General features: G+C 41.9%; 1 protein-coding gene across 3 annotated transcripts in view; it reads left to right on the top strand.

Annotated features, from left to right (window-relative positions):
- The window catches only part of LOC111963909 (SLIT-ROBO Rho GTPase-activating protein 3), a 70,348-nt gene that overhangs the window by 11,419 nt on the left and 42,383 nt on the right, over nucleotides 1–16,546 (top strand). For all 3 annotated transcript variants that reach the window (XM_023987482.2, XM_023987492.2, XM_023987500.1), the window contains exon 2: nucleotides 15,814–16,009. In XM_023987482.2, coding sequence (XP_023843250.1) covers nucleotides 15,814–16,009 — 196 coding nt within the window. The remainder of the gene's footprint in view (nucleotides 1–15,813; nucleotides 16,010–16,546) is intronic.

A 16,546-nucleotide genomic window follows, 5' to 3' on the forward strand; every position in this document is an offset into this window, starting at 1 on the left:
CGAAGCGAGGCGGCCATCTCTTTTCGGCGCCGGAAGTATTAGGGGTTGTGCGGACGGGACATCTCCCTCCTACCTATTAGGAGGGACATCTACCGTGGATTGCTAAAATGATGATTATGATCACACTTCATCAATTGAAATATTAATGGGGACACCTATACATTTGGCAGCCAAGCTCGAGTTGTCAGTGTATAGCCTATAATTATCATTTAGACATGACTGTGAGTGCGCGGCATCATCCCATGGGATCTGTCAAGGCTGCGCACAGCGGAAATATCACTGAAATATTCTAGTTCCTACAGATCACCTTCTATATTCAAACAAAATTAGGCCTTCTGTAGGCTAAGTTTATGAGGACATGTGCAGCATCATGCTCATGTCAGTCCTCTGGAATGCAAATGTAGTCTTCCTAGTAGGAGACTGCAATAATGAGGTGGTGTGTACGTATCCGTTTTGGTCGTCGAGCATGAGTCGTGCACCAAAAATCCTGGAGTCAAGCACCACTACTTGAACAGAGTGTTGAAGGACCAACCAACTTTCCGTAACCATGTCGAAGAGTCAATGCTGTTAAACCTATAATAACTGCGTTGACAGGTCATGACCGATGACATCATTATTTACCTTGTCATGACACTGGCTGTGGTATGTTGTCCAACCGCTCATTAACCTAGTCACTTCCTATGAAGGATGTGTCAACTATTYGTATGCGTCAGAATGAACCAAAACTAACCTCCATTAATGGTGTCGTGTGAAAATGTTAATGAAGAAGAGTTCACAAGTCGCACCACCGCCTTTATACACCTGCCCATGATCCTTTACACAGACAATCAAATTTACTCATGATCAAATGATCAAAACATCTATTAAAATGTCTTTAGTCCTTGAAGCATCTTGGTGATTTTATTACAGTAGATTTATTAGAATAATATTACCAATCATTTTTATTTTCAGATGGATATTTTTATTAACCTTTTATTTAACTAGGCAAGTCAWATTCTTATTTACAATGATGGCCTACCCCGGCCAAACCAGGACGACGCTGGGCCAATTGTGCGCCGRCCTATGGGACTCCCAATCACAGCCGGATGTGATACAGCCTAGATTCAAACCAGGGACCGTAGTGACACCTCTTGCACTGAGATGCAGTGCCTTAGACTGCTGTGCCACTCGGGAGCCCTAATATACAGTATAGTACATTACAATACAGTGTGATTTATCCAGCAGGTAAAGCGGTCAGACTGGAATAGACCACAGTTCTTTGTTCTGTGCATAGCTACTGATGTCTTTGTATGAGCGTATGTATGGTTGACACTGTGCATGAATGTTTATTGAATTACTCAGCCTGTTTTCATATTCATGTCCTATAGTAGCTGGCTATACTAGCCAGACTTGAGAAAACAGTTTGATGTGTTTGAAGTGGAACCCAGCTGCAATCTGTTAACTGACCTTGGTTTGCATCCATACACATATTTCCATGCGTTTGAAAGAATCTCAATGGATCAGCTCGACTACAATTCAGTCACAGGCCATTAAACAAACCTCTAGATGCACTGCAGCAAGGCACTGCTGTTTACCCTCATCTACCCCTTCTACCCCCCATTCCTTCTCAACTGGAAAGTAAAACCCACTGAATGAGGTTTGATTGACCTGGATCATGGACCATTTCCCCTCCCTCTGTCATTAGACTCATTTGGAGTCCGTCCATTTAGGTCTTATGCTTAAATGCTTCATTTGGTTGGATCTAATTTGATGCATAAACAATTATTAGCCAGATAATGATAATTGTGTGTAAAAAAACAAACAAGTTAAACCCACAGGCCTAAAAATGGACCAGCCTATCTGGCATTTGTCTGAAATGCCAGATGTCTAGTCCGTCCCTGTGTGGCATTGAAGTATGGTGCGCAATGTGTTAGTAAGTGAAGGTATGCTAGCCTATTATTTACAGTAGTCACAGAGGAAGACATTATTGCAGTTTTAATTTCATTTGATCTGTCTAGGAGAAGAAGACGCATGAGAAGGTGTGTGTGTGTGTGTGTGTGTGTGTGTGTGTGTGTGTGTGGCCTGTTCCTCCTCTCTGTCTCCACCGTAAAATACATTTATTGCAGTAGATCTGCATTCCATGACTGTCTGGGTTGGTTGACGCCCCTCTGCTAATCAGTATTCATCATGAAGAAAAAATGCTTTGACCTTTCACTGTCATGAGATCATGACAGTGTAAGCAATAATGTAGCCTGATTCCCAGATCCGTTTTTTGTCTGTCTTGTAAACACTTGTGGTGTTTGGCGTGACAATTACCATAGGAGTTGGCAAGACTGCACAAAGAGATCTTGGACCAGGCTAGTAATAATGCCTCAACCCCCTCACCCCATGTTCCACCCACCCTGTGTGATATCCTTTCACCCCTCTCCGTTTTCTCTCTCTCCTTCTGCACTTCTGCTTTTGTCTTCTATGGTAATAACAACAACGCTTATTGCAAAAATCAGCTACAGATTAAGGCAGAATTGTGTGTCGAGACACATCTAGACATAGGAAATCAATGTGAGGTGATTGTTATGGCCATCATAGCTGAGCCCAGTCTGTCTGTCGCCACCCTTTCCTCCTGTCGACCTCTATCTCTGTCCGTCTCTGCCCCTGTCACTGGCTGGATGCTGATGCCCTCATTAAAGCCATTTGTTTCCACAGAGTGAGATAGAGACATTGGAGGATTACAGCGAGACATAGAGATGCATTTGTGAATTCAACCAAAGGGTGTGTAAAGACATGCCATAGCAATTACGGCTCACCCGAGACAAGCGTTCACAGGAAACTGCCTTGCTTTGTGCCAACTGATGTCGGAGTGTGCGCCTGTGTAAGGACGCATGTGACCAGCCACGCGTGGATAACAGCAGAGAGAGAGAGAGAGACAAGCCCAGAGACAGTGCCACTCACTCAGCCCCCCCCCACCCTGTCCAGAATCAGGGAACATCCCGCGAGAGAGGAGGGAGAGGTGCATTATAATAATAATAACAGTCCCGCTCTAAATGCGTCTGCTACCTACCTAATGGACAGTGTTACAGAGGGGAATCAAACACTGAACTGACTGAATAGGTTCTGCTATTACAGTAATAGATATATTTATAGAGACACTGGTTATGGCCATTGTGATAGAAATCACCTCCTAATTGGGAAAATTCCTCTGTATATGTTAGCACATTTGTTCTGTAGCTGTATATCTACATCATAGCACCCCTGCTGCGGTAGCACCTGCATTGCGTAAAAAAATACATGTAACTATATCCACACAAATCCCAACTGCTTGTGTCTGTGCGCCTTTGTGTGTGTGATGTGAAACAACAACTGTACATATCCACGAACTTAGCACAAAGCAGGATCAATGAGTTAGCCAGCTAACTTTGATAAGCAACCAGAAATAACTATTGATTTTATGCTTCATTAAAAAAGCTAAACTAAAGGGACTTTCACACTAAAATGGTTTGTTGCGTTTCTTTTCGGAACTCTGGTGAGTTTACCCCTTAGTTCGGTTTGTTCTATCTGCACTAAACAAATCACCTTGGTTCGCTCAAAAAGGGTGGTCTCTGTCCGATTTAAATTATTTTCATGGTGCGGTTCGCTGCCAGTGAGAATGCAGTCCGGACCAAACACAGGAAAATAACCAGAGTTGCATATTATTATTGGTTGTTTGACTGTGAACATTTGATGAAATCATAACTTGAGAGCTCTGAAACATTCTGTGACTAGCAGCACATTTAGCATTTAGCGGGTAGTGTTGCTCTGCCTTGCATGCTACCTCAGTGACGCCCCTGCCCCATGCGAGTCTCAGGCTCAGCTGGCTCCAGTTGACAGCACCCGGTTAGGGCCTCCAACCAGGGTTATGGGAAACTTTAGGGTAGACTGGGCTCTCAAARCCTGGCAGGCAGCCAGTCTAGGAGATGGACAAATCCAATTACAAAGCCACACGTCCTCAAAGGCTGACCAAGCGGATACAGGAGTCCCATCTCCCAAACGTCTGGAAAGGCYGATGAAGGCGGCAACTGWTAACTGSCGAAATTGTATGCACTCACTACTGTAAATGACTCTTGTGCAGTCTTGCTAAATTACTAAAATGTATATTTATGAGTGCATCCTATGCAGATTAGGGGAGATGGGGACTATACCAGGGAAATAGGCTACTGAATATAGCCTATTCACATCGCAGTCAGAGGCTATTGGGCAGTGTCCTCCCACATGTTGGAAGACCAAAGCGAAGGTAACTACTACCAATTGGATCCCCCGAAATTGGGGAGAAAAAAGGGGTAAAATATATATATTTTTAAATAAACACTTTCAAAGCAGAATTACTTTCCCATTGTTCCTCAACTGTAGTGTATGATATACCATTTTCTAGCTCTGAGTCTCTACTTTCATCCAATGTAAAAAATAAAAAAATAAATGAAAAAAGAACACTTTCAAATTTTGCTGCATAAGACTGAATCGAGCCGGTCAGTCACATATGAAGATTGGGACACGCAAGTGATGCTTCATGATAATCATAAATTGATTTATCCTTAGTGTTATTGTCCAATAAACAAATAACTTGGATGGACACGTGGTATTGTTTCGGAATTTTGGTTCGTTTGACATTTGAGATGTGGAACCAACCAAACCAAATTTAAAAAATACAATGTAACAAATAGTCTAACTCAAACAATAGCTCAAAATTATGTTTGAAAACGACATTCAATGTCTTTTCGTTTGTTAAATCAATTAGACCATGCCCATTTCAAGCTTATCTTTCTACAAAATAAAATGTTTTATCAGAATATTTAGAAAAGTGAGCTGACTAACTCCATAATCCTGCTTTTTGGTATACCCCCTCTGAGGCTTTCTTTCTTGTTTTTCATATTTCGCTGTGGTTTTAAACCGGTTTCTGGGGGTAATTCATATTTGGGTCCAGAGCTGTAGCCACTGAGCTTTTATTGAGGAAAACAAACACCTGGCCCAGAATTCAACAGCAGATGGGTTAATTGACATCTCACTGACTGGGCTCTGGAACATCTGAGTCATTTTGGCAAAATACATTAGCTACCAATTAAAAAAAAAAAAACTCTAACTACAGTGATGCCTGACTAAACTAAACAGAGCACATGTTTAATTCTAAGATGGAAACATCGAGCCATACATGCTTATGACAAGTAATTTGTACAACACATTATAATACATTATACCTGCAGGCTTGAAGTAAAGTCAATGTTACCAAAATATAGCTATTTATTCACCTTTCCTACAAGACTGCAGCTTTTAGAGCATAGTTGTAGATCAGTGGAGGCTCCTCAGAGAACAAAGGGGAGGTCCATCCTCAGTGAATTTCATAAAAATAGTTAAACATTAAAGTTATCCTTTTTAGACAAAAGTATACTAAATATGCCACCAAATAATTGATTACAACACACTTTTGCAATGAAGGTCTACAGTAGCCTCAACAGCATTCTGTAGGGTAGCACCATGGTGTAGCCGGAGGACAGCTGATTTCCGTCCTCCTGTGGGTACATTGACTTCAATACAAAACCAAGGAGGCTCATGGTTCTCACCCCATTCCATAGACTTAAACAGTAATTATAACAACTTCCGGAGGTGCAACCTGTGCATCGATTCTGTATGGGTTTCAAGGGCCGTCCTGTAACTTTGTAGAGGCCTGSAGCATCCAGAGAACTGTGCACAAACTGCACATAGAGTACCATCCTTCCATAGCCTTTACTGACCATAAATAACTAGAGCTAGGGCTCTAGGAAGAGAAGGCAAACATCATGAGGCTATTATCTTGATCACACTGATAACATTATAGTATCAAACAGTCATTTTGATCCTGTCATAGAGTGAATTCTTAATGGCACCCTATTACCTATATGCGCCTTGGTCAAAAGTGTTGCACTATGTGGACGATCCCATGCCAGCGGGAGCGGYAAATATTTTTGGTATCTCAGATTGTTCTCGCAATTATTACATAGATACCTCATTGAGAGGAAGGATGTTTGAAATGCTTTTTGGGCATTTCCACGGCAACAGAATTACGCTTTTACTCTCTTTTTACACTTTTTAAAACTGTATGTAAAACAAAAAACATTTCAAAGTTTAACAAACCATACAACTCTATGTACAAGGACTACTTTTAACATTTCCACTGACATTTTTTACAAAAACTAATTGAGTAGAAGAACAGTGGAGATGCAAACTTTGGTAACGGAATTATGGTAAAATCTCCCTCAGTTTGTGAATACGTTTTCCCAAAACTCTTAAATATCGGCTCCAAATTAAGATTCGAAGATGTCTGCAGAAAGAATGGGTTATCAGCTATGACATGGCACCTTGAGTTTGAAAAATACATTTTGTTTGTTGAACTACAGTAAGTGAAGTGGTTTTACACSTGGTAATTGAATTACGGTACCGGAATTATGTCGTGGGTGCCTGATCTGTTCTACACAGAAATGCATAATTAAGGATATGAATTCTTCTCATGTTTCACAAGTTTGGGCATCACAGCGCAACACAGCAGAGCACAGTGCAGTACAATACAGCAGAGTAGAGTATAGTTCAGGACAGTAGAGTGCAGTACATCGCATCGTAGAATAATAGTGAAGATGAACTATGAAATAACAAATATGGAATAAWGTKGTAACCAAAAAAGTGTTAAACAAAARAAAGATTTTAGATTCTTCAAAGTAGCCACCCTTTGCCTTGATGACAGCTTTGCACYCTCAACTAGTTTCATGAGGAATGCTTTTCTAACAGTCTTGAAAGAGTTCCCACATATGCTGAGCATTTGTTGGRTGCTTTTCATTTACMCTGCGYTCGAACTCATCAAAAACCATCTCAATTGGGTTGAGGTCGGTGATTGTGGAGGCCAGGTRATCTYATGCAGCACTCCATCACTCTCTTTCTTGGTCAAATAGCCCTTACACAGCCTGGAGGTGTGTTGGGCCATTGTCCTGTTGAAAAACAAATGATAGTCCCACTAAGCGCAAACCAGATGGGATGGCGTATCGCTGCAGAATGCTGTGGTAGCCCTGCTGGTTCAGTGTCTTGAATTCTAAATAAATSACTGACAGTGTCACCAGCAAAGCACCCCCACACCATTACACCACCTCCTCCATGCTTCTCTTAGTAGTGGTTTCTTTGCAGCAATTCAACCATGAAGGCCTGATTTCAAGCAGTCTCCTCTGAACAGTTGATGTTGAGATGTATCTGTTACTTGAACTCTTGAAGCATTTATTTGGGCTGAAATCTGAGGTGCAGTTWACTCTAATTAACTTATTCTCTGCAGCAGAGGAAACTCTGGGTCTTCCTTTACTGAGGCAGTCCTCATGAGAGKCAGTTTCATCATAGCGCTTGATGGTTTTTGCGACTGCACTTGAAGCAACTTTCAAAGTTATTGAAATTTTCAGTGTTGTCAAAGTAATGATGGACTGTTGTTTCTCTTTGCTTATTTCAGCTTTTCTTGCCATAATATGGACTTGGTCTTTTACCAAATAGGGCTATCTTCTGTATACCACCCCTACCTTGTCACAACACAACTGATTGGCTCAAACACATTAAAAAGGAAAGAAATTCCACAAAGAACTTAYAGAGAGAGAATGTTTTCTWAGACTCCTTTTCCATCTGTTTATCCAGAAATCCAAACCTTTACTTATGCCAAATTTTGAAGATGGAAKAWTTTTMAAAAATGTATTTATGCCTTCATTTCGCAAAAATATAAACTCTTAGCTTTCATTTTACARCCAATTGGAAATTCATGTTGGTGCTCGTGGGTCCTTTTGGATGGAAATACCCTTTAAGTGGAAATTTTAGGATTTTTTTTTGCATCCTGGAAGACCCGATAATCTMTGACCCCGTACATGATACAGAACAACATCTTGGTATCATTGAACTTCTTTTAGTGTTCTCTAAAATATTTCACATTCATTTATTCAACATTAAAAGTATTAATATCTCAAAACGACCCTTTTTGATTTTGTTAATTTTAAGACATTGTATGGAACTATATACTCCACAAGTACAGTGAATTCCAGAGTGGMCTTTCTGCAATTTCTGAAGGTATGATACATTTTATGAGCACCACCAACACAGTGAATTCGCACTGAGCTAAAGGGTAGAGCTACCGCTTTCAAGGTGCGGGACTCTAACCCGGAAGCTTATAAGAAATCCTGCTATGCCCCCTGACGAACCATCAAACAGGCAAAGCGCCAATACAGGACTAAGATTGAATRGTACTACACCGRCTCCGACACTCGTCTTATGTGGCAGGGCTTGCAAACTATTAGACTACAAAGGGAAGCACAGCCGCGAGCTGCCCAGTGACACAAGCCTACCAGACGAGCTAAATCACTTCTATGCTCGCTTCGAGGCAAGKAACACTGAGGCATGCATGAGAGCATCAGCTGTTTCGGACGACTGTGTGATCACGCTCTCCGTAGCTGACGTGAGTAAGACCTTTAAACAGGTCAACATTCACAAGGCTGCGGGGCCAGACGCATGTGCTGACCAACTGGCAGGTGTCTTAAATGACATTTTCAACATGTCCCTGATTGAGTCTGTAATACCAACATGTTTCAAGCAGACCACCATAGTCCCTGTGCCCAAGAACACTAAGGTAACRTGCCTAAATGACAACCGACCTGTAACACTCACMTCCGTAGCCATGAGTGCTTTGAAAGGCTGGTAATGGCTCACATCAACACCATTATCCTAGAAACCCTAGACCCACTCCAATTTGCATACCGCCCCAACAGATCCACAGATGATGCAATCTCTATTGCACTCCATACTGCCCATTCCCACCTGGACAAAAGGAACACCTAATGTGAGAATGCTATTCATTGACTACAGCTCAGCGTTCAACACCATGTTACCCTCAAAGCTCATCACTAAGCTAAGGATCCTGGGACTAAACACCTCCCTCTGCAACTGGATCCTGACTCCTGACGGGCTGCCCCAGTGTGAGGGTGGTAGCAACACATCTGCCATACTGATCCTCAACACTGGAGCCCCCCCAGGGGTGCGTGCTCAGTCCCCTCCTGTACTCCCTGTTCACCACAACTGCATGGCAGCACGACTCCAACACCATCATTAAGTTTGCAGACGACACAACAGTGGTAGGCCTGATCACCGACAACGATGAGACAGCCTATAGGGAGGAGGTCAGAGACCTGGCCGGGTGGTGCCAGAATAACAACCTATCCTCAACGTAATCAAGACTAAGGAGATGATTGTGAACTACAGGAAAAGGAGGACCGAGCACGCCCCCTTCTCATCAAACAGGCTGTAGTGAGCAGGTTGTGAACTTCAAGTTCATTGGTGTCCACATCACCAACCACTAGAGTGGTCCAAGCACACAAGACAGTCGTGAAGAGGGTACGAGAAAGCCTATTCCCCCTCAGGAAACTAAAAGATTTGCATGGGTCCTGAGATCCTCATAAAGTTCTACAGCTGCAACATCGAGAGCATCCTGACTGGTTGCATCACTGCTGGTATGGCAATTGCTCGCCTTTGACCGCAAGGCACTACAGAGGGTAGTGCATACGGCCCAGTACACACTGGGCTAAGCTGCCTACCATCCAGGACCTCTACACCAGGCGGTGTCAGAGGAAGGCCCTAAAAATTGTGCAAAGACCCCAGCCACCCCAGTCATAGACTGTTCTCTCTACTACCACATGACAAGCGGTACGGCTTGTCATGACGGTAGTAGAGAGAACAGTCTATGACTGGCTTCTCAACAGTTTTTACCCCCAAGCCATAAGACTCCTGAACAGGTAATCAAATGCCTTTCCGGACTATTTGCATTGTGTGCAACCCCTCTTTTACACTGCTGTACTCTCTGTTATCATACAGTTAATGTCGAAGTACATACACTTAGGTTGGAGTCAATAAAACTTGTTTTTCAACCACTCCACAAATTTCTGTTAATTAGACAATCCACTTTGTGCATGACAAGTAATTTTTCCAACAATTGTTTACAGACAGTTTATTTCACATATAATTCACTGTATCACAATTCCAGTAGGTCAGAAGTTTACATAACCCTAAGTTGACTGTGCCTTTAAACAGCTTGGAAAATTCCTGAAAATGATGTCATGGCTTTAAAGCTTCTGATAGGCTAATTGACATCATTGATGTCCTCAATTGGAGGTGTACCTGTGGATGTATTTCAAGGCTACCTTCAAACTCAGTGCCTCTTCCTTACATCATGGGAAAATCAAAAGAAATCAGCCAAGACCTCAGAAAAAAATTGTAGACCTCCACAAGTTTGTTCATCTTGGGAGCAATTTCCAAACGCCTGAAGGTACCATGTTCATCTCTACAAACAATAGTACGCAAGTATAAACACCATGGAATGCAGCCGTCATACGCTAGGAGCGAGACGCCCTGTCTCGTATGATGAACGTACTTTGGTGCGAAAAGTGCAAATCAATCTCAGAACAACAGCAAAGACCTTGTGAAGATTCTGGAGGAAACAGGTACAAAAGTATCTTTAACCGCGCATAAAAAAGCCAGACTACGTTTGCAACTGCACATGGGGACAAAGATCATACATTTTGGAGAAATTACCTCTGGTCTGATTAAACAAAAATTTAACTGTTTGGCTTAAATGACCATTGTTATGTTTGTAGGAAAAGGGGGGGGCTTGCAAGCTGAAGAACACCATCCCAACCGTGAAGCACGCGGTGGCAGCATCATGTTGTGGGGGTGCTTTGCTGCAGGAGGGACTGGTGCACTTCACATACTAGATAGCATCACGAGGAAGGAATGATGTGGATTATTGAAGCAACATCTCAAGACATCAGTCAGGAAGTTAAAGCTTGGTCGCAAATGGGTCTTCCAAATGGCAATTCCCCAAGCATACTTCCAAAGTTTGTGCAAAATGGCTTAAGGACAACAAAGTCAAGGTATTGGAGTGGCCATCACAAAGCCCTGACCTCAATCCTGTAGAAAATGTGTGGCAGAACTGAAAACTGTGTGTGAGCAAGGAGGCCTGCAAACTTGACTCAGTTACACCAGCTCTGTCAGGAGGAATGGGCCAAAATTCACCTAACTTATTGTGGGCAGCTTGTGGAAGGACCTGAAACATTTGACCCAAGTTAAACAATTGAAGGCAATGCTACCAAATAGTAATTGATGTATGTATACTTCTGAGCCACTAGGAATGTCATGAAATAAATAAAAGCTGAAATAAATCATTCTCTCCACTATTATTCCGACATTTCACATTCTTAAAATATATTGGTGATCCTAACTGACCAAAGACAGGGAATTTTTACTAGATTAAATGTCAGGAATTGTAGAAAACTGAGTTTAAATGTATTTGGCTAAGGTATATGTAAACTTCTGACTTCAACTGTATATGCATAGTCACTTTAACTATACATTTGTGTACATACTACCTCAATTGACCCAATTAACCAGTTCCCCTGCACATTGGCTAACCAGGCTATCTGCATTATGTCCGCCACTCACCACCCGCCAACCCCTCTTTTACGCTACTGCTACTCTGTTTATCATATATGCATAGCCACTTTAACCATATCTACATTACATACTACCTCAATCAGCCCGACTAACCGGTCCTGTATGTAGCCTCGCTGCTGTTATAGTCCTCGCTACTGTTATATATGCCCCTTCACTACTGTTATTTTTCACTGTCTTTTTACTGTTGTTTTTATTTCTTTACTTACCTATTGTTCACCTCATACCTTTTTTTGCACTGTTGTTTAGAGCCTGTAAGTAAGCATTTCACTGTAAGGTCTACCTGTAAGATCTACACCTGTTGTATTCAGCGTGTGACAAATATACTTTGATTTTGATTTGAAAATGGATTCAAAGGGACCTCCCTCTGCTGGTGACTTGTTGAATATGCAATTCTAAAGGAGTGCTGTGATTGGTTTTCTGTGTATAAAATTAGTCATATCATTAAAAGTACAGGGCCCCCTCTGGAAATTTGACGTGTTTGAAGAGTACATTGTTACAACCAATATGCCAATAAATAAGCTAAATCTAACAGGGTAGTTTTGAGAGTCTTAAAAGGGGCCTAAAATGGGATACAAATGTAAAAAGCATATTGAACATCCTTCCTGCCAATGCAGATCCAATGTGAGAATTGCCAAAACAAAAATGTTCCACTCCCACTGGTTTGGAATGCACCCATTGATTACCCTCCATTATTTGATTTTCCACTTAGATGTTCATTRATTATAAATGACCCATAATCTGATAGTTGGATGCGGGAAGTATTACGGTGACATAATAAGAGGAAATCATGTTGTTTGATGCTCTATTTTTACWCATGGGGTAGCGAGGCTGGCTGGCAGCAGGACCGTCATTTCTTCCCACTGACTCCTTTCAGCAGCACATACAGTTGAAGTCGGAAGTTTACATACACCTTAGCCAAGTGTATGTAAACTTCCGACTTCAACTGTACAGGCTATTAATTGTTATTAAGAGACTCCGAATGTGGTCCAAATGGCACCCTATTCCCTATGTGGTGCACTACTTTTGACCAGAGCACTACATAGGGAATAGGGTGCCATTTGAGACACAACCTCAAAGTTGCCCATGTCCCAGCCCATTATGCCAATAAACAGAAGGGCTGCTGGGAGGGAACGGAACACAGAAGTGGAACACAGAAGTGGAACTCTGGCCAGGCTAGTGGAGATGCATCCAGGGTTCCTTATCCAGGCAGCCATGGAGACCATGAGGGATACATTTCCAACAAGCCGGCCAAGAAATAGAAGGCACACACACACACACACACACACACACACACACACACGCTCTTGCTATTTTTGTGCTGCTTTATTCATCAATACAAAAACCCCATTGAGAAGTAAACAAAAGTGCCTTTTATATGCAAGGGGCAGTATAATCTGGTTCATTGATACATTTCTAAAGACTTCCTGTCTGTTTGCTGGGTAGTGCATGATGGGTAAAGGCTGCCAAGCTGGAGACTTGGAAGGGTTCAATCATGATCTCCATATTGCTTAATCACTTGGACTGGTTCTGTTAAGGGAATCGAGAGAAAAGATCAGTTCATCACCACATTATGGAAATGCCTTGGACCATCTGTTCATCTACAGAATCTAAAATCTTAAATACTGTGGTTTTTTACATTTATTATTTGGATATTTGTACTGTGCTACTAACTGCGCTGTAAGTGAGTCATTGGATTTTACAGAGCTGCATGTGTGTCTCTGTCTGCATGCGTGTGAGTGAATGTCAGTCTCTCTGTGTGTGTGAGTGTGTGCTCMTAGCTGCAGAAGGAGCCTTTAGACGCGAGATGCATGTCTGGRTGATTTAGGCAGACAGGATGGAGAATAGGATGTAGGTCAGGGCAGCCTTCTGAGATCTACACATTGTTCTGCGAGCGACCACAAAGAAAAGTTTGTCATTTTAAAATGGCACACATTCTTTGAATTACAAGCTTTCGGCYGTTTGGAAACTATGCTCGTATTCAAAGTCAAAGAATGGGGGAAAATGCCAATCGTTTTTGGTCAGCATTCTTCAATTATAATCAAAATACCTGAGTGGAATTATGAGTTAATGGCGTGTGGCTAAATTGAACCTAAAATAACACGCAATGTAGAAACCTTTGCAGTCTCACATCGCCATTGATTTAAGTGTATCTTTAAGCAGCATATCAAACTAGGGTTGGGCGCTATTCAGATTTTCATATCGTCATACCGTCCTTCTTTCATCCCGGGATATACGGTATTACCGGCTTTGTACACAAGGGTGTTCCAATAAATGCCCATTGGTCGTCTGTTACCAGAATGCTAACAAAGTTAGCACAAGTAATAGCAAATTTCCATGGAGGCTGCTAGCTAAYTAAGCTAATGAATGCCAAAGAAAATTAACGAATTGCATAGACAGGCAATCCAGCTCATAAAGTTATACATATATAGGTAGGAGCTACGGAATTTAATTTTTGGTGAGTTTGGACATCTACAAGCGAACACGAACAAGCGACGTTATGCAAATTAACAAAGTTTTGACGCATGCTTGTTGGAAGGAAGAACAGTACTGGCTCTGGAGCAGCATGTGTACACGCTGTGTCTGTGTGGAGTCTGGATTCGCCAGGGCAACAMGCCTACCTGCTCTGCTCAGAGAAGAGGAGGGATGAGAAAACTGTCTGAGAARGGAGAGGAGAAAAAATACTATTAAATTAAGATATTTGTACAGCTGCCACTAACTCATATGAAGGGCTTTGACGTCTCAAACACGGCAGAAAGSTAACACAATATGATGCCCCGTCACTTTATTAATTCAGCTACTTACTTWGATAACTAGCAAGGTAAACTTAGGGGTCACGGTTAACAAAAGATTCTGTGGTTTTCACACAGGAAAACAATATAAAATGCGTAGGAAATATCTTGCTGCCTTTTGTAAACACAGATGTAAAATGCTTCTTATTGTAATTTCTGCTCTGCATCAYACACATTTTGTGCTTCAGTTGCACTTTTCCACTCAGATGAAAAATTCACAAACTGTCATTCTATCGGCAGACAACGCTCGAACTGATGTGTAGCTACTTGTCTCTGGTACTTCTCTCAGTGTAGCCAGCCTACTTTTCTCCTGTAAAATGCAATATTAACTTTAAGCAAAACATTAAGAAATGTAGCTGGCTACATTATTTCAATGTTAAACATTAGAAATATAATGGCCATGCATCGTTTTTACAAAAAAAGATCTTGCTTTTTCATTGTAAACTCATTTACTTGTGTGGCTGCCAGCCAAATAGCGTTGCACRTCTGTTGTCTTCTGATGAAAATTAAGCTTTTTTTCTGCCGAATGTGTTGCACTAATGTATTTTCTGTGAAGGAAAACTRAAGTTGCACATCCCTGATCACTCTATTGAAGCAAAAAYKCACTGTTGACTTTCYATATAAAACGCGACCCCTGTCAATACACAGCTGGACTCACCTGCTKCMGTTTCTCCTGTTGTGCTATTTGCAAACAAACACATGACTGGCTCAAKTGTTCTGGGGAACTGCGGTAAGCTTCATAATGTWAAATAATGTGACAGGTGAAATGAAGAACYTSATCTGCTTTATCTCCTAARGTATTGCACAAGTTMACTGCAGGTATTTATTTCAGCAGCTAGAAAATACACATTTATTGAAAAACTTCAAATAAATAGTTTCAACGGTATTTCCAAATACCCCYGTATACMGTGTATTTGGTATACRGCCCAAGCCTATACTATACGCTATAATATTTGAAGAGGTTACCAATAGGAATATTAACACAGCTTTGCATAGTAATCATCGATAGTTATGTACTACTATGTGCAGCTACTGAACGCCTGTATCTCCAAAGCCCTCACATCAGCAGAGCCACACCAGTGCCACAGTGGCTTACTGTGACTTGAGTCCCTAAAAGATGATTTAATGTAATGAGGCTTGTGATCTATATGGGCTGACACAGTGTGAGGGGATGCTGATATAGTCTGCTCTCTATCTCGCTGTGCTGGCTTCTGGCTCACAACCCTGGCCTGAGCAGGCCAGCACCTTAGCTACAGTATTCAACAGCAAGCATGGAGAGCCCAGCATAACACATTATAGACAGTGACACCCCAGCAGGAAGCATAGAGCACTCTCCATAGGCAGAGGACAGCAAGATCCAACACGTGCACACACACTTTAAACATTTATTTGGAGAAATGTGTTTTTGTTTGTTCTTTTGTATGTACCTTTGCCTCCTGCCGGCCCACCCTTACGTCCGCAAGACACGTTTACCTTTTTCACACTGCCCCTCTTTTGAAGGTGTGCTTTCCTCATTTCTAATTGMCAGAGATCCGTAACCAGTTGGTGGAGCAGTTCCGATGTCTTGAGCAGCAGTCGGAGTCCCGGCTACAGCTTCTGCAGGACCTGCAGGAYTTCTTCCGCCGCAAGGCCGAGCTGCAGRTGGAGTACTCCAGAGGCCTGGACAAACTGGCCGAGCGCTTCTCCGGCAAGATACGCTCCTCCAGGGAACATCAGCACTTTAAGTGAGTATTGTTGTGTTGTGTGTACTGTCTGTCTGGTAATCCTGTAATTGTGCTATTGTCTTATCGTACGACTGTATGATAAACAGAAATGGTATATACTTGACAAAAATATAAACGCAACATGTAAAGTGTTGGTCCCATGTTTCATGAGTTGAAATAAAAGATCCCAGAAATTTGCCATATGCAGAAAAAGGTATATTTCTCTAACATTTTGGGCACAAATTTGTTTATATCCCTGTTAGTGAGCATTTCTSCTTTGCCAAGATAATCCATCCCCTTGACAGGTGTGGAAAATCAAGAAGCTGATTAAACAGCATGATCATTACACAGATGCACCTTGTGCTGGGGACAATAAAAGGCCTCTCTAAAATGTGCAGTTTTGTCACACAYCACAATGCCACAGATGTCTCAAGTTTTGAGGGCGCGCGCAATTGGCATGCTGACTGCAGGAATGTCCACCAGAGCTGTTGCCAGATAATGTTAATTTCTCTACCATAAGCCGCCTCCAATGTCYTTTTTGAGAATTTGGCAGTATGT

This window comes from Salvelinus sp. IW2-2015, linkage group LG1 (genome assembly GCF_002910315.2).
Source record: "Salvelinus sp. IW2-2015 linkage group LG1, ASM291031v2, whole genome shotgun sequence".
Classification (NCBI taxonomy): Eukaryota; Metazoa; Chordata; class Actinopteri; order Salmoniformes; family Salmonidae; genus Salvelinus; species Salvelinus sp. IW2-2015.